The following is a 25912-nucleotide window of genomic DNA, read 5'->3' as shown; positions in this document are numbered from 1 at the left end:
GGGGGTTCAGAGGACTGAGCAGCCCAAGCTCTTGGACTTAGAGAAACACTCCTTCAGAAAGAAAAGAGAGCAGTTGAGAGGCTCCTTTCAACTCCCACCCACAGACTGAGGAGTCCCAAGTCAGTGTCTCCAGCTAAACCACCTTCCTGTACTCTGCGCCTCAGTACCCATGGGACCATTGGACATCCCCACCATCCTCCTGCTAGAAATCTTTCCCCCTCCACAATCAAGCAACCACGAGGCTTTACCTCCCATGGGAGCCTTGGCTCCCCACTTGGCTAGTCTCCACTCTGGTCTCTGCCTTCCACCTTTCCATACTTGAATGCTCCTGACATATCTGCATCTCTACTTGCTTAAAACTTGCTCATGGTCCCCCAGAGCTTAAAGTAAAAATTCTTGGCTTTACACACAAGGCCCTCCAAACCATGTCCGTGCCTTCCTCCCCAGCCATAGTTCCTACATTTCCTATTGCACACCCTGGGTTCTGTGAGCAGAATTACTAACGAATGCCATGGCCATGTTTATAAGGGCTTTGTCCTCTAAGCACCGGGAGCTAGAAGCTGCTGGAGCATCCAAGCCAAACTCTCCACTTAAAAGTAAGGGAAGCATCTAATATTATATGTCAACGATACTTCAGTTAAACATTTTTCAATGGGCACATTAAAACAATTTTTAAATGGCTGACTGAGTTGGTGGAGCATGTGAGTTGATCTTGGGGTTGTGAGTTCAAGCCCCATGCTGGGTATAGAGATTACTTAAAAAATAAATAAATAAAAATCTTTAAATTTTTTTTTAAAGTCAATTGATCAGTAGAGTAGGGGAAACATCTATCTGCTTACGGAACAAAACACATGGAGTCCCTTCAATAGGACCTCTCATAGCCTTCTGAGACACAGAAGAAAAGATATCCAACAAGTAAAAATCGGATCCCAAGGACAGAACCGGGAAGAAGAGGCCCGAAATCACACCGAGGTCTATGGCACTGTATGTGGCTGGATCATGTCAATCCTTCTGGGGGAGTGACTAGTGCCCAAGAGAGACCCAAACTCTAGCGGATGAGCTGTTATTACTAATCGGGAATTATTCATATATCCATGCAAATTATTGTTCATGTTTTTCTCACCCAAGTCCCTTAGTTTTTAAAGGCCCCAATTTAAGAATTCAGCATATGTAATAGGACAGAGGAACAAAGATGATTCCAGCTTTCTCATCACTGGAAGGCTCCCTGGGTATCACACTTCCCACCCTCTGATCCAAACCAGGGCATCAAGGGAGAATCCTAAGCCTGGAAGAGTAGCTTTCAAGTAGGCACTGCCTCAGAAACCCAGCTGCCCCCTCTTATCGATGAGGTGTCAAGACAAGAAACCTGGTAAAATCCATTCCTGCTTCTTAATGGCAGCAGAAACAAAAGGAAAAGGCCTTCCTCACCATGGAGATAGGAAATAGTCAAATGACTCTCTGACTCAGCCCAAGGCAGGGATGATGTGATTAAATGGCACTCAGGCTCATACAAAGGAAACATTCTGTTCTTGCTCAGACTCCTCCGCTTTTGAATTCAGTTGTCTCTAGAGCACTTATCCCTTTCAAGGGGCTCAGAAGCACTCAAGGCAATTCCCCTCCACATCTCAACGGTGGCTCAGCACTCACACACTGCCTTAGGAGGGAGGACCCAGGCCTTTGTGTCAAGAACTACCAAGATACAGGAAGAATAAATAAGATGCCGTGGTTGGCTTTAGATGGCCAGAGATGACAACAAGCAGGGGCCTACAATCACCAATACCAACCCTCACTGAGTTTCTTGGAAAACTGATTTTTGACCACCGGACACGGGGATGTGGGTGTGCATGAGAGGGTCATCCATGCACCACCTCCGGCAGCTGGAGCTATGCTCTTAATACATCTATCCTGCTTAAATGCAAGAATTCCCATCTCACTCACCTCTAGCAAAGTGACCAGAAACTCACCTCTCTAGCTACAAGCAGGCACATAGTAATCCGAGGGACACTCACCCGAACAAGGTCCATTTCCGGGTTACTCTCCATGAAGGTCCAGATCTTGGGGCTGAGCTCTTCCCACATGCCTTGCATATCATGAAACACGGCCAGTTCCTGAAAGGTCTTATTCACCTGAAGTCAGTTGGGGAGCCAAAGGCAGCAGGAAAAAAGGAGAGGCAGAGCCATGAGATATTCAGCTGACCCTGACAAGATGCTCCATCACTGTTTCCAGTCTTTCCCATCCCTAAGAAGTGCCTGCCTGCAGCAATTACTCAAATACCTAAGGCTGGAGAGCTGGCCCTCCACAGTCAGTTCTGGCCTGGGCCACACTTGCGGTTCTCCCTCTTTGGAAACCCCGAAAAGCTATGAGCATAGTCGATATAATCCATTTGAAGCCACCTTCACTTTTTTGCTATAACCCTAGAAGGATTCTGGAGAGGGATTTCTGGGCCTGGGCAACCTACCTCGGCCATAACCTGTCTGGTGGCTGGAGTGTCAGGTGTATACAGGATCTTCCCAATAAGCAGAGGCTTAAGAGCTTTCCAAATGATGCGGGAGAGAGGACTGGACTCCAAATTCTTCATCAAGTCATTGCAATAAGGAGCTATGAAGACAATGAAAGGCAGATATTCACATGCACAGTCATAGACTTGTAGGACCTAACAAGGGCTCTAGAGCTAGCCAAACAGTCCTGGGTTCAAATCCCAGCTCCACCACTTATGAGCTACATAACAAGTACCTTCACTTGTCTGAGCCTTGGTTTGCTCCTCTGTTAAAGTTACTATGTACTTGGCAGAGATGTGGTGAGGATTAACAGATGTTATATCAAGAGAGCCCCTACAGGAATGCTTGACAAGTAATCAGAGCTTATTATAGAGAGGGATAACTCATAACCAAGAAGATCTAGAAAAATGTTTTTACTATGCACATACATGCATAACTCTAGATTCATAATCTCATGTCAGCCTGCCAACTCATTTTCATTGAGAACAGAGAGATGAATTTAGACTTTAGTTTTCTAGCAAAAATAAAACATTTCCCTTAACAAGTCTCATCACAAGTATATCTAACATATGTAATAAAAATTCCTAATGGAAAAATCCAAATTATAATAGACAATGAGGTTTGGTTACTCAGAAGGACTCCTGAATTTTTTTTTTAATTTCATTTTTGGTTCTTTTGGATGGCAAGCATCCTCTATATGCTGCAGAGAGGCTACATTAAGAAAAAAAAAAAAAGGATTTGCTCATAGTTGTATCTGCTTTGCAAATGAAGGTTCCCTTGGGTTGACTTGCAAGTGAGGGAGTAGAGCGGATGGCATTTCAGAAAACTGCCTCTAATGCCATCCCCTTCAGGCTTGCAAAGCAGCCTGCTATGTCTGGAGTGCTTTACTCCAGAGAAGAATAAAAGGTTCTTGTGTTACAGTAATGCACAAAAAGCTGCCTCACTCAGTGTCTGAAAGAGACACCTGCGGTTGGAAATGGAGAAAGGCTCACTTGCATCATGTTTTCAAGGAAAAGGATGCCATTGTCTAAAACTGTAACATTGGCTCCTTGCTGCCACCAGACACAGAACACACATCCCCACAAAACCATCCAAGTGTGAGCAGCAGATATGGAGTTACAAGATTCTTTAACACCACCTTGCAGCTAAGCACCAAAAACAAACAGCAGATCAAATGTCTGAGTCTGAGTCTGACGGTACACATGCCATGTTAACAAGCCATCTCAGAGGCCACGTGTACGGGGGGGAAAGCACCAGGCCAGCCCGATCTGGGCTTAACCCCAGTTCCTTTTTTTTTTTTTTTTTTTTTTTGTTTATTTGACAGACAGAGATCACAGATAGGCAGAGAGGCAGCCAGAGAGAGAGGAAGGGAAGCAGGCTCCCTGCTGAGCAGAAAGCCTGATGCGGGGCTCGATCCCAGGACCTTGGGATCATGACCTGAGCCGAAGGCAGAGGCTTTAACCCACTGAGCCACCCAGGCGCCCCTTAACCCCAGTTCTTGTGGATTTGCTATGGTGTGGCTCTGATCAAGTCGCTTAACCTTGCTGAGCCTATAAAATATGGGGTTGTATAACCTTCCTTGTAGGGTTCATGGAAGGGTTAAATGAGAAAACTTCAACAGAATGCCCAGTACACAGGAAATGTTCCTGAATGTTAGCTTTTATTGCTGTCATTATCACTGTTATTTTAAAGTTTTTAATAAAAAGCATGCCTGGGGAGGGTAGAGGAGAGGAAAGAAGAAGATCCTTGATTTCTCTGGGAACTCCCCTCCTATAAGCCCCAGGAAACTGGGGAGGTGGGCTTTCACTCACTCTTGAATTTAATACACACACCATGTACCTGAGATGTGCCAGGCTCCATTCAAAGCAGGGGGGACGGTTCACTGATAAGGAAAAGACTCCTCTAGGAGCTCAGCCTCCTGGGCAAACAGACATGTACATCTCCAATGGTCCCCCAGAGGATAAGGGTAAACACTAGGTAAGATGCACAAGAGACCCAGAATAGCACTAAGCAGGGCGGGGGCCAGCCGGCCAGGGGTTCCGTCTATGCACACACTCACTTGTAGAATTGTCATAAAAGCTGCCAGCATCTTCATCTGTGCCGTTGCCACCAAAAAGGGCTTTGTAGTTGTTGTCCTCATACCAGTTGAGGGACTTGATCTTCAGGCCACCCCCCTCGGGATGGCCACAGACGATGCGGGACACAGCTTGGTAGATCTGGGTGGACGAGCTGGAGCTGTTCGCATTGGTCAGGAATAGGACTTCCTGCCGCATGTCACTCCAGCTGTTCATGCTCAACAGCTGGTGGCCGGGATCGGGAGGAGAAAGGGAAGGAGGAGGGAAGGAGAAGAGGGTATCACGAGGGCGGGGGAAAGAAAAAGAAAGAAAGAAAGCTTATTTTTTTGACCTCTCCAGAGCCACACCCCAGAACATATTGTGTCCTGTCCTCTGAGCCTTGTGATGGGATCGAAAGAATCCTGCTACTCCGCAAGCTGTGGATCTATCCAACTACAGTTCAAATCTGCATCTTCACAAGACACCCAGGTGATCCCTATGCAAATTAAAGATTGGGAAGCACAAACCAGAAGTCAGTGGAGCCCCCTGAGGATGGGCTTTATTTCATTTGGATTATCTTCTGGCAGACAGAAGAGAAAGCTTTCTCTGAACAGCCATGTGTTCACATACATCCATCAGGAACTGCTCATATCCTAGAGCACGTCCTCACCTCTAAAACACCTTCAACTTCCCTGTGGAAACTGAGGAGGCCTCTGTGCCTTGGGAGGAAAGGCAGCGGGTGTGAAGTGCCCATCCTGGTCGCAGTGAAGTGCTGGACAACACAAGAAGCATAACATGGGCGACCCGAGGCTGCGTCCCAACCTCGGGCCTCATTTGCTTCCAGCCTTACAAAAGGCTGAAAGCCTCACTTCCTGAGGGCCCCCTCTTCTCGCCAAGATGATGAAGCTAAACAGAGCCTGGGGCAGAGTAAATCACATGGAACAGAAGGCCCTGAACAGGATGAGTCGCACGTTCCTGCAGCCGCGGGCTGCGTCTGTGACTCACACCAGACTGGCGCTTTGTCTCATAGACAAATGTGCTCCGGCACCTTGTAGAGTTCCTGGCCCAATTGTTCTCATCATTAAATATTTATCACGCGCTTTGCATTTCTACATATTCCACAATAAATCAGTAATACACCTCTACATTCCCTGAAATGTCACTTCATGTTCTCACCCAACAGAGCCACGGAGGACAGAGAGGAGAGACCCAGGGCCCTACCCACATCCTGTAGAAGGCCTAAATTCTGGCACCATGTGCCCAGTTTTCTGTCTCAGGCTCCTGGTTCCTTGGGGGTCCCATGGTCCCTGATACTCTAGATCCTGACTTTGCCTTCTGCCTCCAGGGGAGAAACCAGGCACTCCAGGGGCAGGTCAGAAGTCACAAACATTTCTCCCTCCAAAGAGGGAGCATCTGGCATATACTACAAGATCACAGTTAGGTGGCCAGCTTTTTCTTACTTTATCCTTTCATCACCTGGATGAGGCATTTTTTTTAAAGACTTTATTTATATATTTGATAGAGATCACAAGTAGGCAGAAAGGCAAGCAGAGAGAGAGAGGAAGCAGGCTCCCCGCTGAGCAGGGAGTCTGATGCGGGGCTTGATCCCAGAACCCCAGGACCATGACCTGAGCCGAAAGCAGAGGCTTTAACCCTCTGAGCCACCCAGGCACCCGGGATGAGGCATTTACACAGGGAGGACAGAGGTTGCCAGACAACTCTTCCTTTTGTTGGTGGGTGAACAGCCCTGGAGATGTTTTAGTGATAGCAAGTGAGAGCCACTCACTTCTCTTTCCACAGGCTGCCTCACTACCACCAGCCCACCAGCCCACCAGCCCCAAACCAAAAGAACAAATTTCTTCCCACATAAAACCAGTACATTTTTGGACAGAGGCGCCAAAACGACAGAATTATTCCAGACCGCTGGCTCTTTCTAGCACCTGTCTCGGGGCAAACTCCTACTCATTTTTCTACACCTCAGCTCACGCTCCACAATTCCTCTATGAAGCACTCCCACTCACGGGGAAGGGTGGCCATTTGTCCTCCAGCCCATGAAAGACGGTGTTTGGTAATTATCTATGGACTGAATGGCTGGCTGACTACTTTCTCAAGATGCTGCGATGGCCCCCTTCTTTCCATGCCCCCACCTTAGTCTCTTCTCAGTTTAAGAGCCAGAACGTAAATAGCCTCACACTCTATGTCGCATCCTACGCCCTCTGCTCCAAACCCCCCACGGGCTTCCCATCTCGCTCAGCGTAAATCCAGCCTTACCAGGCCTGCACGGTGCTCGCCTCCTTCCTGCGCCTCAGCTCCCAGCGCCCTCTCCCTCGCTCCCTCACCGTGCTCCTTCCTGGATCTTTAAATACACTCCTTAATCATGCCCTACCTCAGTGTCTTTATATCTGTTCCTGCTTGGAGCAGACAGTACATGGTCATTTCTTCAGGTCCAACTGTGCCCTTGTCAGAGACGATTCCTCTAATCATCCCCTTTGAAACAACACCTCAGCACCCTCTATCCTTCTTACCCTCCTTTATTTTTCCTCAGCACATTATACGCTGACCTGTTTATTTCCATCTCTCACTACGCAAGCCCCACGAAAACAGGAAAGCCAGTGTGCTGGGGGCTAGAAACATAACTGAGAGACTCCCTGTCCTGCTTTCCCATCTCATCAGGCACACCTTCCCTGACACCAGATGCCGGCTTCCACTCATCTAGTTCCTAAAGTCCCCATTTCTACCCAAATGCCAGGCCCTGTTAGTCTGCATGTCCTTCTTTGAAGAGTATCCTTTCTATCCTAGTCTAGTTTCCATAAGAGTTCATCACACAAAAAGTAGGCTAAAGCAGAAAGAGCATGGGGTTTGTAGTCCAACAGTCCTAGGTTCAAATCCTAGTTTTTGCCAATTAACTATCTATATGACTGTAAGTCCCACTCTTCTAAGCCTCCGTGCCATCCCTAAGATGGGAAGAATAAGGCCCACTCGCATTTGTCATGTGAATGATACAGGGTTTTGGGGGGAAACTGCACAAGTCAGGGGGAGGTGCTTGGAAATTGCTAGCTCCCTTTTCCTGAGGGTGGTGCTTTGGTCAAAACATCCAACTTTCTTTCAAACACTAAACAGATACACACATGCATTTATTTATGTTCTGCCCATCTGTCTCAGGGAAATAGCAAGTTTGACAATAAGTAACTCATGGTCACGGGGACTTGAGTGTTCCATGGAGAGGTGTGGGTGGCCCTGGCTCGGCCTGGCCCAGGGAGCAAGCAGGACACAAGGAACCAGCTGCCAAGAAAAATGATATATGGCTCAATGGAGAGTTTCTGCCTCATCAGCAACAGGAGCATCGCAGGCTTTCGATTATTTTTCTTACCGCGGACAAAAGGCAGGCCACTGATGTAAGAGAGAACACTGTACTCAGACCCTAAATTTAGAGACACCCTCCCATGTCAAGTCTCTGCTCTGCTTGCTCTAAGGCTGGAGGGAAGCTGGGAGAGCACAGGGTATACTGGAGCCCACTAAAGAGACCTGAGAGAAATGGCTACAAACTTGCAGGTCATTTTCTGTTTTTCTTTCTGCCTCTGGGAAGAGCCCCGGGTGATCCAGCTTCTGCACCTACATAAAGGTAACCAGCATTCACAAGCAGAATAACAAAGAGCAGGCTGGAAAGCACTTCTGAAAGGGACCCCAAACCCAAGCCTCTTCAGTCACACACCCATGATCAGAATTCAAAGAAAAAAAGCAAACAACTAAAAGCAATACACCAAATTGTCAATAGTGCTCAGTCTCCGTGTTTTCTAAATGTTCTTTAGAACATTTTGAACATACAATACTTTTATTCTCAGAAACCTATATTTTGATATTTGAGAAAAATAAAACAAATACCAAAAAATGATTTGGAGAAACAATTCAAAATAAGGCTGGACCAAGTCTGAGAAGAGTACTCCCATCCACTGTCCTGGACATTTAGGCCTGATTGTTTCTGATTGCCACCTCCCACTCAGTTCCAGACAGCTCCTCCTCTCCAAGTCTAACCGGAAACAAGGTTGGGCGTCACCGACAGGAAGCACATGCAGGCTGGCAGGCAGAGAAAAGGTTAACTGCTTTTGGCAACACCTACATGCCCCGATCTTGCGAATATAAGGTTATTCTGATACGTTTGTCAATATGCAGGCCCAAAAGGCAAATCTGACTTGATGTTCATCAAGAAATGACATTCCCAAAGGGAACATCAGAGGCCAGGTGTTTATAGTGGAAGGTCTGAATGAGGGGTATACGCTATTAGTTGACAAACAAATGTTTTGGTAGAACGACTGGCCTTGCTACTGAAAAAGAAATATGGTTAAGTGGCTGGTGAGACAAGGAGTCATAAACTAGGGGCAGGGAATAACACTAGGAAAAAGTTCTAAACTAGGTACTGGATCTTCAACCACAAACTAATTAGCTCTGAGACATCTCTACATCTTGGTTTTCTCATCTCTATAGTAAAGAGCTCCACCTGGGTAATTTTTAAGATACAGATGCTTCTGAAATTGATTTTATGGGTCACATGATACTCAAATCAAAAGGACCCTCTAAGCACACTCAGGGTAAAGAAAAAGCCATAGTGGTCTGCCTCCTGGGGCTGGAAAGACACAACTTACTTACCTGCTGGATCAAAGTTCCGAGACTATCCAGCAAAGTTTCTGTGGCTTTAACCAGTTCCTTGCTCAGCATGGGAGAGGTAGAGTTTAGCTCCCTCTGGAATGAGGAAAAAAAAATACTTTGTTTCTAAACTCAAATGCACACAGGAACTCACTACTGAAAATAAAAAAGTTAATTAAAACCATTCACAATCTTGAGTTTAAAACACAAGAAACCCACTCCTAACCAAAATAAGACACTAAAAGTATTCTAACTGCCAGTCTGCAGGTTGTTTCAAATAAGAATTATCTTCAGATAAGAAACTAATCTTCTGATAAATGCTTTTAAATAGTGTAGAAATATCTATTTAAAACTATTTGATATGCAACAGATAAAACCATCTCATGCTGGGGTATGTATGTGTGTGTGCCCGTGCTCCCCATGCAACTCTGAACACAAATTCCCAACTCTGTCTGCACGATGGGCAACGGAGAAATGATCTTGACAAGCAAGTTCGTAAGCTCACAAGAAAGAAAGAATATGTAAAGTTTAAAGCTGCCAAAAGCATGGAAGGAGAAATTCTCGCTCATTCCACTCAAGCCAGCACTCATACTGGAAATTTGATACAGAATGCTTATTTTTTTTTTAATCTACTTTTAGTCAGATCTTTATGTTTACTCATGTGTGTATGTAATTGCTGTTATATGCCACTTAGTTTCACAGCAAATATAAGAAAATAATTAATTGGGCCCAAGGAAAAGATGAGTTAGGGCAGAAAGCCTAAGCTAGAGAAGAAAAAGGACAAGGATGCATGGACCCTGAGGCCAGAGCGGCAAGAACTGAGGAGCCTCAAATTCAGGTTCTGAGTTTTCAGGCCTCCAAAAAGAAAAAGACATAAGGTCAGTTTCATCATTTTCATCATTTTATTTGTCAAATAGAAAAAGAAGGTTTCTGGGAAAACCCACCTTTCCTTAGCACTTCTATGGGCTTCATTTTACTTATTAATATCATCTACCTCTTTAGAGAAGGCTGGGCTACTTTTTTTTTTTTAAGATTTCATTTATTTATTTGACAGATGGAGATCACAAGTATGCAGAGAAGCAGGCAGAGAGAGAGAAGGAAGGAGGCTCCCTGCTGAGCAGAGAGCCTGATGCCGATGCGGGGCTTGATCCCAGGATCCTGGGAACATGACCTGAGCTGAAGGCAGAGGCTTTAACCCACTGAGCCACCCAGGCACCCCTGGGCTATTTTTTTTTTTTTTTTAAGATTTATTTATTTGAGAGAGAGAGAGCATGAGCAGGGTGAGGAGCAGAGGGAGAGAAACTCAAGTAGAGCCCGTGCTAAGCATGGAGCCTGATGCAGGGCTCAATCCCACGACACAGAGATCATGACATGAGCTGAAATTGAGAGCTGGACACTTAAAGACAGAGTCACCAGGCCACCCAAGGCTGGGCTATTTTGCTCTTTGTCTTGTGTCAAGGAATGCTGTGAAATCCTCTTACAGACTGTGGAAAATAGTTGGAAGTGGATAGAGATCATTATTATCTAAGAAACAGCAGCTGGGGGATGTTCCTTTAAAAAGAACTCCAGAGGGAGGGGAGCACCTGTGTGGCTCAGTTGGTTAGCAGCTACCTTTGTCTCAGGTCATGATCTCAGGGTCCTGGGATCGAGCCCCACCCACGCTGGACTCCCTGCCCACTGGGGAGCCTGCTTCTCTCTCTCCTTCCCCCTAGTGTTCTCTCTCACTATTTGTCATATCTCGATCTCTCAAATAAATAAAATCTTAATGAATAGATAGACATAACTCCAGGGGCACCTGGGTGGCTCAGTTGGTTAAGGGACTTGACCTCAGCTCAGGTCTTGATCTCAAGGTCTTGAGTTCAACCCCCTGCTGGGCTCCATGCTGGGTGTGGAGCCCACTTAAAAATAAAAAATAAAATAGAATAGAATAAAATAAAATAAAACTCCAAATACAGAAGATTAGAATTAGAAGTTAGTACCATCATGATCATCATAATATCCAAGCCAAATCCTGAATGTATATTTCTGATAAAATCTGTCTAAAGGTTCTATGAAAGAATCTGCCGGCCTGACTCATGAGCTCTCCTAGAATGGCTTACTCACCAGGATCCACCTTTCCCATACTCCCCATCCTTAGATGGGCCTCCAATTCCCCTTAACCACTATACTCAAGTAGGTCTCAGTGATGCAACTCACAGATTATGTTAATGATCATTCCTTCAATTAAGTAATCATGAGCAAAAACAAGTGGGAGATTTTTGGTTTTTCACTTTCTTACTACAAGTTTACATCATCACTAAAGTTTATCACATTAAAAGTTGACCCTACAGAACCTACAATAAGAAAACTTTGACAAACTGAGAGGTCTTCCTTGGAAGGCATGGGAGGTAAAGTGTCTCTGCTTACATCAGGCCCACAAGAGGATGCACACTCAAGACTGTGCAACAAAACAAATCAAAACAAACAAAAAAAGCCAAATTAACTTAATGTCCTTTTTCACAACTTCAATTTGGTAGCTAATCCATTTCTTTTATAAAGTCTGAATGGAAATAATATTCTGATGATTCTTGTCACTCTGTCCCTTCTTCTCTGGTTATGGAGACCTGGGGTGGCTACAGAACCCTGGGCCAATGTCTCAAACTCCGCACGGCCTGATTTGTGCAGCTACACGGCAGTGTTCGTGATGTGCAGGTGGGCTAGTGGTGTCAAGAATGCTGAACAGGAGGGTGTGTGCAGAGCACCTCACACAGCACCTGGCACAAAGTGAGCCCTCACAGTTCTCAGAAAGGTCACCCTTGCCTACCTCTTCCCTTCCCTAAAAGTTTCCTACCAAAACTGAAGGACCTTCTGTTCTTGAAAAGACACCCATCTTCCCTTCCGTTTCCTGGCTAGCTCTCGAACTGTCGAGGGGCCCTCCCTCCACTGAACAGACAGCTAGAGGTGTCATCTCAAAGCACATCAGCCATACCGATGTGCTATTTCTTTTTTTTTTTTTTAAGATTTTATTTATTTATTTGACAGATAGAGATCACAAGTAGGGAGAGAGGCAGGCAGAGAGAGAGAGAGGAGGAAGCAGGCTCCCTGCCAAGCAGAGAGCTCGATGCGGGGCTCGATCCCAGGACCCTGGGATCATGACCTGAGCGAAAGGCAGAGGCTTTAACCCACTGAGCCACCCAGGCACCCCTGCTATTTCTAACATTAGAAATCCTCTTCAATGCAAGACTAAAACGTTAATTCCTGAAGGCTTGAGATGAATGCTCCTTTCCTCCCTATGCCCCCTTTCCCCTCAGTGTTTGCAAAACTGTGAAACAAAAGATGTTAAGCAGATGAAATGCATACTTAAGTAATGTTGAGTGGATGCAATACAACTACAGATGTATATTTATATCACACATGCACACATATAAACTTGCTCCAAGGTTGACATTTAAACCAAAAAACTGGAAGGAAAAAATCCTCACCTACATTGAAGTACACATGTATATCTATCCCTACATACATATACTCATGTACAGGCACACACCATTTATCTTAATGCATATGTATGTGTACCTTCTATTTATAGTGATACTGATTTTTACCTTTACAGTAGAGATATAATTTCTAAGTCTACTAAGCAAAAGAAGGGAATCTACAAAGAGAGACTATTAAATTGGAATGGGACCAACTGCTCTTGATGACAACCAAAATCATGGCGGACAACTGTGAAGAAGCAGCTTCTGCAGATGGATCCGGTGTGGTCTCAGAGGTCTCACACCAGCACCTGCTGCCATGTTCGTTCAGTGCAGCCTCCCAGCCCTTAGAGACCAGCTGATTCAGAATCGAGACATGCGAGCTGAGAAGCCTCGGGAATTTTTCGCACAGAAAAGTTTGAGAACCACTAAGCCATAGCCCCTTGGATGATGTTCATGCCTCTTTTTCACAGTCTGCTTTGCATGAAGGTGGTAGCTTGTGCATTCCATGTCTGGTCAGCACAACACTGTCTGCTTTGGATGGTGAAACACTGAAGAGAGGCCAAGCCATTCACCCAGCCCCAACTGGGATCGGAGATGGTACAAAATGCATGATGCCAGAAAAGCACACCAACGGAGTTCACAGCCACCAAGTGCCAAAGGCCAAGTCTCTGAAACCATAGCTGTGCCACTGGCCTGTTGTCACTGTTAGCAGTCCCCTCCCCTGAAGGGTACAATCAATCAGCAGTTCATGTTGTTCTTAGATGACGTCCTTCCTCATCTGAATGAATTTAAACTTTCATAGGTACTAATTTTCCTTGGGGGTTTTCAACTTAAATGTCTTAACCTTTGAGGCAGGCTTATTCTTGCTTTAAAAGCTACACAATCCAGCAAAGCTCCACGCGCACTGCATGACTGTTTAGCCCATGAACACCACCTATGACCACACACATAAATATCAAGACTTCATTACATTTACCATGGATATCAGACCTTTACATATTCAGACACAAATGCAATACCACATCACACGGTTGTCAATAGTCTGAGCTCTAGTTTACTTCTAATTTAGGTTTTGGTCTCTAAGAGAAACATTGGCTAAAGCCATCCATAAGTAATAGGCAGAACAATCAACATCATTATTAGGATCCCTTTTTACACTAATTGCTGTTTGAGATTAAATGTGCAGTATTCATGAACAGAAGTATTCACAACCTATTGTCAATACAAATAAATTTCCATTTTCAAAGAGGTGTTGGAATTACACACAGGTGTGGGTTGACAGGACAGGGTTTTAAAAAAAAATTCATATGCAGCATTGTTTAAGAGCTCAGCATATCCAGATATTTTGCTCAGGACTTCATTTTACTTTTCTGTGCTTGGATGTTATAAAATACAGAGAAGAGACTGATGAGAATCTGCAAACGAAATATTATAAATTCATGGGGGAAAGACAGGCTACTTAATTACTGTCACTGGGACTAGTTGTTCATGTCAGAAAAATTAGAAAGTTTTCCATCTCACACCACTATACAAAATTAAGTTCTTGGCAGATTATAAAGCTAAAAGTAAAAGATGAAAGTTGTGAATATATAGGAGAAGATGTCTTTATGAACTTGGTGTAGGAAAGGCCTTCTTAAAATATAAAAAGTCCAAACCAAAGTGGAAAAAAATGACTTCAACTTTTAAAAGTAGAAACTATGTACCAAAAGACACCATAAGCAATGTGGAAAAAATAAGCCAGAGACTGGAAGAACAGATTTTTATTTTTTTGGAAGAACAGATTTTTTAAAATTTTGGTATATAAAGGAAATACCATGTAGCAGTTAAAATGAATCAGATGCCTCATGTATCAATACTGATAAATCTCAACAGGATAATGTGGAGTGAAAAAGACAAGCTACAGATCAATATACACGTTTACACGATGTGAACAGCTACAAATCAACAGGGTATGTTGTTATTAACAGAATGCAAATACATCTACATGGTAGAAAGCAGAAAAGCATGCAACTCCAGGGGAGTGTCTGTCTCTGAGGGAAAGAGGAGGCATCGACAATGCCTGTAATGTTTTATTCTTGAAAAGAATCAGAAGCAAGCAAGGTGGACAACAGATGATGTTGTGTATATGGGTATTCTCTGTGCCTTTTTGTTAAGGTTTCACTAGTTCATACTTTCTAATTAAATGAAAGACTAGAAGAGGGAGAGAGGAGGAAAGGAAACAGAGCAGGCAGGAGTGGAAAGTGGGTTAAGCCTCTGCCTTCAGCTCAGGTCGTGATCTCAGGGTCCTGGGATTGAGTCCCGCATCGGGATCCCGCATCCCGCATCTGCTCAGCGGAGAGCCTGCTTCCCTTCCTCTCTCTCTGCCTGCCTCTCTGTGATTTCTCTCTGTCAAATAAATAAATAAAATCTTTAAAAAAAAAAAAAAGAGTATAAGCTGGCTTGACTACATATCTGATATGAAAGATGTCTAAGCTCCTTGAATAAAATTGACCCCAGGAAACATGCCCTGAAACTGGGTCACAAAAATGAGGTCTGAGAACCACGTGCTTGCACCTACTATGAACTGTGGTCTCCTGCTAATACCTGACAAAGGCAGGCAAAGCTTGCCAACTAATATTTTGGAAGAGTTCCAGTAAACAATCTGTAGTTTGGAATTCCTACTATTATTTTTCCTGAACAAAAACATTCCCTTGGCTATGAATTCACATGGTCCCCATTGACCAGAGGAGGCAAGTGATTTTCTCATATGAAGAAACCGGGAAAGAGAGTGCATGACCTATGTTAAGCTAACCAGAATTCATGTATCATTTGATATTTTTAGATCATAACTAAATATTGTAATATCATTACAGGAAGAATAGACAAAAGCATATTCTATTACCTAAAAGGCACCCACCCATTTCTGCAGTGTGTCAATCACAACATGGCAACACTACCTAAAAGCATGACATTCTGGAACACTGTCCCTAGAATGACAAAGGCCATCGTGCCCCATCTTTCTTGGGTTTAACAGATGATTTCATTATAGTCTTTCTATCCTAGTAGCTTAGCTAAATTGTGAAAGACTGAAAATTTAGAAGGCAGTAACCTAGCCAAGTCAATTTGACTTCAATTTCTGAGCTGATGTTTCATCTCAACCCAGCATCCAACATAGCTTCTGGCACAGAATAATCTGGTGCCCAGTAAATGTGCATGGAAGAAACACCAAAAGCACAAGAGAAGCACTTCAGGAGAGCAGGAGATGGACTGGTGTGAGTCCTGCTTCAAAGGTCATTCAAATTCACCTCATCAAGTCACTCACCCTCTGGAGCCTTTCAGTGGGTTCACTTGCTCTAACAGATGAGGCCCAACAGCCTAACACAGCTCCTGAAAGTTGGCCTCTAACCTGTGGTCACCTCTGCAGCACCCTGTCTCACCATTCCTTCTATCAGCAAATTCCCCATAGTTACATCTGCTCCACGCAGAACTCTGCGGTTCCCCTTAACACCACCTTCATTTCTCTCTCCGCTCTGGACCCCATACACATGCCAGGTTCTGGAACATTCTTCTCCCTGCTCTTTACTTGACTGAACTCTATTCTTTGGGTCCCAACTTAACAGATGCTTCTGTCCTGATCCTCAAAGACTGGGTTAGTGTGGGTTAGGCCTACATAACACCCAGCAGACGATGCATCTGCTCCGTTCCTGATCTGTCCCATCCACTGGCCACCAGCAGGGAAACAAAGAAAGTTGTACCTTGCTCACCACAGCCCCCATCCCAGTGCATGGCACAGATCAGGGCTCAATATTTGTTGAATGAATTAATTTAAGTGTTTGTTTATATATAATCACTATATAAAATAAAGACTTGGAGAGATTACCAATGCATCAAGAAGCCACAGCCAAATGGAAATAGAAGACAGAACACCTACAAAATTAAATGTAATTGAAAACTCCTTTCAATTTACAAAAATCTTATTTCCATCTAAGTTTTTCAGGGACCCAACTACTAAATAATGTGGATGCATATATATTTGAATAGGATTTTCAATATAATGCACAACTTTATTTTTCCCCTGTGAATACATGTTACAAGGTGTTCATGAGGACATTTCAAACTTCCCTTACTCTCAAAGAAGGCTAAAAACCTCTACTTTTGCCCATATTCAGAAAAGCCAACTCAGGGCCAAGATTTTATGTATTAGCTCAGCCTGAAAAAAAGTAAGCCAGATACCAGGTACAAAGACTACTGCCATCCAGAAGACGTCTACCTCTTTCCAATGATTCATATGAGAAGGAAGTTTTCCTTTGAGGAACATTTTAATATTTCTTACCAAAGTAGGAAACTTTTAAAACTTATGTCTGAGAGAGGTACTAATCTTTTAAAAACAACTCAACAACTTAAATATTAACTTTTAAATTTGATGTGTTTAGAAATTAAAATAATTTTTTGTTATTTCTTTTTTTAAAAAAGTTTTATTGACTCATTTGAGAAAGAGGAAGAGAGAGAGGGAGTGCGCAGGGGACGGGAGCAGAGGGAGAAGGAGCAAGAACCCTGAGCACACTCCACGCTGAGTGTGGAACCTGATACGGGTCTCAATCTCAAGACATTGAGATCATGACCTAAGCCAAGAGTCAGAGGCTTAACCCATGGTGCCACTCAAGTGCCCCAATTTTTTTGCTGTTTCTAAACACAGTTTAACACATCTATTACCACATAATTCAGGACCAAAATCAAACCTAAACCTTAATTTCAGAAATAGCAGCACTTTTCAAGGAAGAAATAGTCTGAGGCAGAAATGTCTACACAGATGGAGTAGAGTAAGTCCTATTAACACTGTTTAATTCACCCATTTATCTCCAGTTGTGTGCTCCTTTTGTCCTGTAGGAATTAAGTAAACAGTCAAGATTATTTATTTATTTATTTATTTGACAGAGAGAGAATGAAAGAGTACAAGCTGGGGGAGCTGCAGAGGGAGAGGGAGAAGAAGACTCCCCACAGATCAGGGAGCCCGACATGGGGCTTCATCCCAGGACCCCAAGATCATGACTTGAGCCAAAGGAAGACACTTAACCAACTAAGCCACTCGGGTGCCCCTAAACACACAGGCTTAAGAGTAAATCTATGGTGTGTCATTTACCAAATGAAGGATTGCGGTGGACTGCTGGATGAAAGCATGTGCTTTGAACAGATGGGCAGTACAACCAAACAACGCCAAACAAAATCTAATACTTATCACAAATGTATGAATTTTATGCAGGAGGAGAAAAGCAACTACTTTCTCCTGCAAAAAATTCTCACAAATGCTTTAAGGACTGCATGGGATAAGCTGAAGTATGTAGCCCCCAAAATGAATAAGCCATGCCCCTCTGTGTTCTAAGCCTTTGTCTAAGGATCAAGAAGATGCTAAACAAAGAGCTTGCAAGACAATAATGACTTTGTTTCATCCTTCTCTGTCTGTTCCTTCAATCTACACAGAGCCCAGCTGTGAGATCACTGTTCTTCTGGGGACCTCAGGGCACCACTCACTTTACTTCCTTTGTCTCGTGAACTGAGTTCTGCCTTTGCAAGAATATGCTGCATGCATCAGAAGACATGTGAACGGAGCTCTTTGTTCCACAGAAACTGAACTTTCCCTTTTAGGGTAAAGGTATCTGGAGAGGTCAAGGCAATCTAACCATATGGTTGTGCAGTCCCCAAATTGATACTAAAATGAAGATAAGTCCATATGCTTGTCCTTCCTAACTCAAGAATCAGACATCGTTTGCCGCACCTCAGGGATCAGACACCATTTTTATATCACTGAGACAACAGTGAGCCAAGACTAGAACCCAAGCTTAGCTAACTCCACACTCTTTCCAGCCTTCCAGTGTCCCATGCCGGCAAAGACTGGTGTCAGGGAGCTGCAGGGGGCTCATCAGGGAAACTGGGATGGAAGGACAGCCCTCAGTCTACAGACCCAGCACCTGTGAAGAATTCCTCAAATTCCCAATCTCAGCCTGAAAGTTGGTTCCCAGTGCCCAGTAGAATGAAAACGCCATGTGCATTTGTCTTCCCTGATTTGGACTGAAGCTCTGGTGGCTTAGAACAGGATCTGGTACAAAGCAAACCCACAGTAAATCTTCCTTTGTTGGTGAACGTCTCACGTCTTGTTCAGAGATGTTCTACTTCCCAAAGTCACTGCTGCCTTCGGTTTGCGCATTAAAAACTCTAGTGGGGGGGTGGGCACCTGGGTGGCTCAGATGGTTAAGGGTCTGCCTTCAGCCCAGGTCATGATCTCAGGGTCCTGGGATCAAGCCCCACACTGGGCACCCTGCTCATCGGGAAGCCTGCTTCCCGCTCTCTCCCTGCCTGCCTCTGCCTACTTGTGATCTCTCCCTATCAAATACATAAATAAAATCTTAAAAAAAAAAACCTAGTGGGTAATGTTTATTATGTGTTGGAGTCAGTCCCAGAATATGGCCAAGAAAAGAGCTGAAGAGGGACTAATAAAAAGCCAAGAGCACTGAGGAAACATTTCAAAGACATAATGAAATATACCTTTCAGTAAAAGACATTAGTGGCAGGATGAGTGCCCTCCTCAAAGCAGTCCAGGTCCTAATCCCTGGCACCTGAGTATGTTAAATCACATGATAAAATGTACTTTATAGATATCATTAAATGTGTAGACTTTCAAATAGGGAGATGATCCTAGATTACCTAGATGAGTCCAATCTAATCACGGGAGCCCATAAAGGCAGAGGACTTTCTCTGGCCAGAAGCAGAGGGATATGGCAGAAGGAAAAGAGAAAAACTTAAAGCATGAGAGAGCCTTGACCCAGCGTGGCTGGAGAGAGTCCACATGAAAATCATGAGAAGAAATGCTGGCAGCCTCTAGGAGCAAAGACCGGCCTCTAGCTGACGTCCAGGTAGGAAACAAGGACACCAGTCGTACCACTGCAAGAAACTGAATTCAGCTAACAACCTGAATGAGCTCAGAAGCAGATGTATCCTCAGAGCCTCTAAAAAGGAATACAGTGCTGTAAAGCCTCTGGTTTTAGTCTCTTGACACTCTAAGGAGTAGACCCAAGGGAACCACACACTGTGCCCCAGACTTCTGGCCTGCAGGATTATGAAATAATAAATTCATGCTATTCTAAGCTGCTAAGTGTATGGTTATTTGTTACAGTAACAATAAGAAACCAACACTATGAGCAAGGACCTTGACAAGGAAGCAAACAAATCCCTCTGGTCAGGATTTGCTAGTCCCCTGTTATGGCTCATTCTCACAGTCCAAAACAGATTGGAGGTTACTGGGGGACAGCAGAGAGAGGTCTCCCCATAAAGATGTCTCCTCTGTCTGGGAAAGGTAGGCGCTGCTTCAAGAAGGACGTGCAAGGAAAGCAAAGGAAAGTTCACCTGCCCCAGCCAACTAACAGCGAAATCCACCTTGCTGAGCAGTGAGACAAAAGAAGTCACTGTTAATAGCCACGATCCCCTCCTAGAGGCTGTTAAGTCAACAGTACAAATACTATGAACGTTAAGTCTCCCTTCACAAATGCATTTAACCTGGAGATAATATTTCATATATAGACCTATCCTTGTATTCCTCAGAAACCATCCTTGTGAGGATCTCAGTTGAGTTCAGATCCCAGAACATACCTGGTATATAATGAATTTAACATAGTTCAATAAATGAATATGTTTTTAAATTAAAAGGAGAATACCTAATGGAAATCACTATTAATCCCAGAGAACTTTAAGGATGCAGTAACATTCTGACATCCGGTATTAATTTTCATGCAAGGTATAAATAATTGAGGTGTACACATAAACAAGAATCCAAAGGGTAAGCAGCCTTGACAACATCTAGGCAAAGAATAAAATTTTTCACATTGGGGAGGGTATGTGCTATGGTGAGTACTGTGAAATGTGTAAGCCTGACGACTCACAGACCTGTACTCCTGGGGCAAATAATATATTGTATGTCAATAAAAAAAAAAAAAAGAATGGAATTTTTCACTGAAATATTCTTCAAAGGACTACTTTGCTTAGCATGACTGAGTCCTAACACAGAAGAAAATTTCTATCTGGCCAGTAATTGCTTTCAGCATGAAAATATTTCTATCGATGACTAACTTCTATTTATTGAACACCTAACATATGCCAGTCCCCTTGTCATGCTCTTCATAATCATGACCAATAATGACAAAGGATAAAGTGTATAATCTGTATGTAAAAGAAAAAGAAACTGAGGCTCACTCACACTCAAGTTATCTAAGGTCACAAAGTTGGTAAAACTGCTGACGCAATGTTTGAACCCGGACGCGGCTGACCCCAAGCCCATGGCGCTTCCCCTGTGCCACACTTCCCCCCAAACTGTCAAAACACTGTCGTCCAGAGGTCAGGAGGAGACAGAGGCAGCACAGGAGAAAGAGAATACACTTGGCTGAAAAACAGAAAAACACCCACACTAACAAAAAAAAAAAAAGAGAGAGAGAGAGAGAGAGAGTGCGAGAGAGAGAAATATTTCAAAACATGTCTTTACTGAAAATCCACTTCTAGGACAGAAGCACACACTGACACCCCAGTTTCTCTCCCCACGACTCTGCAACAACCATCTGGTTGCGGCTCTTATTGTGTTTCTCAGTGTGATTAACTGCCCGTTGCCAACAATGTCGCATGTCACATTCATCTAACATCGAAAATGTTGAAATGCCAACCAAGTGGCAGGAGTAACAGGCTGTTTACTGTAAATCAAATATCAATCCCAGTGCTCCAATTAAGGCCCCATTTAACTCAATAAATAAAAGTCACATTTAAAAATGTTTGTAAGTCATTTCATCCCAAAGGTATCCTTTAAAAATCACCTTTACACAGAAAAATTTTGACCACTCACTATGTTCTAATTGAAGAGCCTCATTTTCTGACTTTATGGAGAGAGAGATCTCACAACAGCAGATAGACAGGAGCAGAACCAGAGATGCTCTCTGTGCCTAAGAAATGTGCAAAAAGCATATGGTAGCCACCTTAATACCCAGTTGTGAACCACCTGATCTACAAGGCGTAACCACAGCAAGATAGGCTGCGATGTAGCTGACAGTTTTGATGGTGCGTTTCCACATACAGTGTCATGTTAACCCTCCCAACCAGGGGGGAGTGATCATCAGGCTGAAACCTAAGCTGCTGAACATCAGATCATGAAGGCTACACTGTCACTCTACTTGGGAGTGCAATCCATACATTATATGAGTGGAGGGATTTTCTGGGTTGTGCACACAGTAAGTGGTTATTAATTAAACAGAAATGAAACAATGAATGGACATCAATATAAATTATTATGTCTTCTAAAAGCACCCCTACTTCCAAAATTTGCATCATTCTGGCTGAAAAGATGGACATTTCTGTCTTATAGAGAAATAAAGCAAAAATAACTAAAACTGTACAAGGAAATGGTCTACCATTTCTAATAACCTTAGGCCCTCTATGTCACACAACGCAAAAAGTGCCAACAGGCTGCATATGTCTACATCAGTGAGCTCAGGTAGCCACTTGGACCAATCTTCTGGAACTGCAAACCTTATCCCCATTCAGAAATACAGACCTTATTTGAAATTATATATAAATTATATATACCAGAGAAACACTAACCAATAGAATCACAGACCACTAAACAAAACAACTCAGTATTTTTTTTTAACTGAAACAGAAAATGCTACTTCTAGAATAAAACAAAAACAATCTTGGGCACTAGGCCTAAGCCCTTTTATACAGACTGGATCACCATCAACCCTGCCACAGAAAATCCCAAGAACTCACAGAGTTCTCCTACTACCTTCATCTCAGGCAGAAGCTGCACCATCACAGAGTCAAGTAGGGTACAAGAACTTCTTGATGGTCACTAGTGTATAAATGGCAGGAGATGTTTCCAACATCGCTTTCTAGGGCATCATCCAGGCACAACATCCAAAAACGGGACATTCTTAATACACCTGGGACAATGAATCTCTCTAGAAAGAAATCATGCTCCACAAAGTCCCAAAGGTTTCTGATTTCTTTTTATTATAATGAGGAACATCTCTTTCCAGGCATATCCTTCTTCTGTGGAAAGACACAACCAGGGTCTTTCCCTGGTTTTAAGCGAACCTACTGAAATCAGAGTGCTATCTGGTAAGAAGGAGACCAGAACACCGAAGCTAACTGCTGTTGTTGGAGAGGTATGTCAACTGGAGCTCTCAGAAAATCCAAAGAAATATACCCATTCTGGAACTATACTCAACCCTATATTTAAAAATTTAATATTTAAAAATTTAATATTTAAAAAATTAAATATTTAGGGGTGCCTGGGTGGCTCAGTGGGTTAAAGCCTCTGCCTTCAGCTCAGGTCATGATCCCAAGGTCCTGAGATCGAGCCCCGCATCAGGCTCTCTGCTCAGCGGGGAGCCTGCCTCCTCCTCTCTCTCTCTGCCTGCTTCTCTGCCTATTTGTGATCTCTGTCAAATAAATAAATAAAATCTTTTTTAAAAAATTAAGTATTTAAATATTTTAAATATTAAAAAAAAGACAAAAAAATAGGTCTTCTCTGAAACAGTCAAAAAGGACATTACGCTTAGACTCAATCCCCCTTTAACCCTTTGGGAAAAGACCCAGAGGTTTAAAAGAACAGGATACCACTGAGCTAAATCAACTCTCAAACTCCTAGCCAGCCCTATGTTTCTACAAAAAAACAAAGTTACGTTATCCAGGGAAAATGTTCACATTCCAAAAGCACGAGTGTTTGAAGCTTCTCCACGAGGCAGGCCTACTCACCAGGATGGGCTTCAGGATGTCCATGTTGGAACGAAGCACTTGCTCTACTTCATCTAGTGTCTCCCTTGGCAAGCTGCAAAGCTTGGAAAGTTCTTGCTCACCAAGTTGAATCACCTCCTCCAATTCTGATTCACTGCACAGATCGGTCAGATGTAACTGGTAGCCTTGCAAAAATACCTGGAAGCGTTTTATGCAAAGAAAGACAAGCAAAACCGGGTTACAAAGACAGGAGGCAGGGTCAATACAGCTTTGAAGAATGGACACCGTCGCAATAGCGCGATGCATCAGATCTCTTTACGGACCTTTGGAATGTATCAAGGCACAATTTGACAGGAAACCTAAAATCTGAATATTGTATTTGACTCATCATCTCCCACACTCTTGTCCTTATGAAGGGAAATCCTGAGTCCAACTCTTTTTCTCAAAAGAATGGGACACATGATTCAGGAAATAGGAATTGAAAGTCTAAACTCCTGAAACCATTTTAATTATTTTATTAGAAAAAAACATTCTCATTATTTTGGAACTTGTGATATGTTAAACTAGGGTTGGGCTGAATTATGGGGGGAAAAGCATCCATACTATTTACTTACAGGGATAGATATTTCACAGATGCGGAAAACTATGTTGAAGCAATTTTAGAATTTGGAACTCTTCATTTTATCTGCCCCAGAGCAGAGTATGAGAAAGCCAAGCCTCTCATGAAAAGGCCTCATCAAAGGCTAACTGTAAATCATTCTTATGCGTTCATTATACCAGACCCCCTAGAGAGCCTTCCCTTGGCCATATTTTGTCTACTTAATTAGCTTTCCCGGGAATAATGGATGGCACCTCTTCATACATGGTCCTTCCCGCCCATGAGACAGCAAATTCAGTAAGAAAAGAGGCTTTTCTTACTCACTTTGAGTTCAGAATACTGAAACATTATCGACAGTAAATACCTGTGAATGAACGGATGATACAGATTCTGCATTACTCCATTACTACCTCCCCCTGTTAGTTTAAATTGGTGTGGCTTGACCTCCTTACAGTACAACCTAGTGTGAGTGATGGACCAAAGCCGCTCCAGGCCTGTGTAGCTTTCTAACACTGCAGAGCATTGGGCCCGCCATGGTTTCCATGAAGTTTTCACCTACTACCAGACATGCAAGTGCCCTTCAGTTTTACTCCTTTCCCCAAGTAGTCCTTGCTGTTAGCCTACCTTCGGTATCTGGGTCTGAGAGCATGGACTACAGAGAGACCCTAAAACCATGCGAGGACAACCTCCACACTGAGGATGCCCCTCATTTTAAACTAATCTGATGTAGCAGATACAAAATTGGCAGGGAGAAATGGAAATTGTGCTAAATGCAACTGTTTTCATAAGCCTGCTGTCTTTGGCCCATCTCCCGACCATACAACTGGTAAATACAAGGCATATTTTCCTAGTTTCATAAGGGCAAAGCAGTAAGCACATTTTTCTAATTTTAAAAATTCTACATCATGTAAAGCAAAGATCTTATTTTCAGGCATAAACATTTCCACTACTTCTGCTTACTGTAAAGATAAGCTAGTGTGAGGAGAAGGGAGTTGAGGGAAATTGGAAGGGGAGATGAACCATGACAGACAGACCATGGACTCTAAAAATCAACCTGAGGGTTTTGAAGGGGCGGGGGGTGGGGGGTGAGGTTGGGGGAGCCAGGTGGTGGATATTATGGAGGGTACCTATTGCATGGAGCACTGGATGTGGTGCATAAACAATGAATTCTGTTACGCTGAAATTAAAAAAAAAAAAAAGATAAGCAAAGATAAGCTAGTGTGTAGATGTGAGAGAGGGTAAAGAAGCAGGGCCCTTTTCTGCCAAAGAATAAACTTGGGAAGCTTCTCAGAAAATCGATAACCATACAACTTGGGTCTGTTACTCACTGCACAGGAGCTCTATGATATTTAATTATGCCAAAGGAAGTTTTCTAAGAATCTATGATTAAAATTCTATATAAACACCAATATTACTTCCTGGTTTTACAAATTAAGGGAAAAACAATTTTTTTCTCCTTATATAATTTTCTTATTCATCCTTAAAGGAAACATTAAGTTTTTTAAATCTCCTGTCTTAGATTTTATAGACAGCTGCTCTGTTCAATAATCCTCAACTCTGGTTATGGTCTGAGAATTGTGAAAATTGTTTTAAAATGCTTAATTCCTCTTAACTTAAATTCACCTCCCCCCTTTCTAGGGGGAAGTTATCAACAAATGCCAGCTGACAGGCAGGAAATCAATTTATTTCAACCAGCTGGTCTACGACCCCAGGTTGCACATTCCACTCTCTGAATGGTTTGGCAATGCCAACCTGAGAAGTAAAAATGGGTAAGCTGAACTTGAGCTAATAACCTCCTTCAGCACCATAACCAAAACAGGGGCTAATTCATTTCTTTTTTTGGGGGGGGGCTAATTCATTTCTTTCCAGACACTCTTAAACAATATAACTTCCATCAGCTCCACCAAGGAAGCTGAACAT

The 25912-nt window shown here is 43.3% G+C and overlaps 1 protein-coding gene across 5 annotated transcripts in view; it reads right to left on the bottom strand.

Moving 5' to 3' along the window:
* The window catches only part of ABCA1 (ATP binding cassette subfamily A member 1), a 130338-nt gene that overhangs the window by 50720 nt on the left and 53706 nt on the right, over positions 1 to 25912 (bottom strand). For all 5 annotated transcript variants that reach the window (XM_046022411.1, XM_046022415.1, XM_046022412.1 and 2 more), the window contains 5 exons: positions 23416 to 23592; positions 9197 to 9289; positions 4558 to 4798; positions 2459 to 2598; positions 2010 to 2126 (listed from right to left, as the gene is read on the bottom strand). In XM_046022411.1, the coding sequence (XP_045878367.1) occupies positions 2010 to 2126; positions 2459 to 2598; positions 4558 to 4798; positions 9197 to 9289; positions 23416 to 23592 (768 nt within the window). The remainder of the gene's footprint in view (positions 1 to 2009; positions 2127 to 2458; positions 2599 to 4557; positions 4799 to 9196; positions 9290 to 23415; positions 23593 to 25912) is intronic.

Source organism: Meles meles, chromosome 11 (genome assembly GCF_922984935.1).
Source record: "Meles meles chromosome 11, mMelMel3.1 paternal haplotype, whole genome shotgun sequence".
NCBI lineage: Eukaryota > Metazoa > Chordata > Mammalia > Carnivora > Mustelidae > Meles > Meles meles.
Note: the sequence above shows the minus strand (reverse complement) of the source record. Positions and strands in the feature narration are given on the sequence as shown.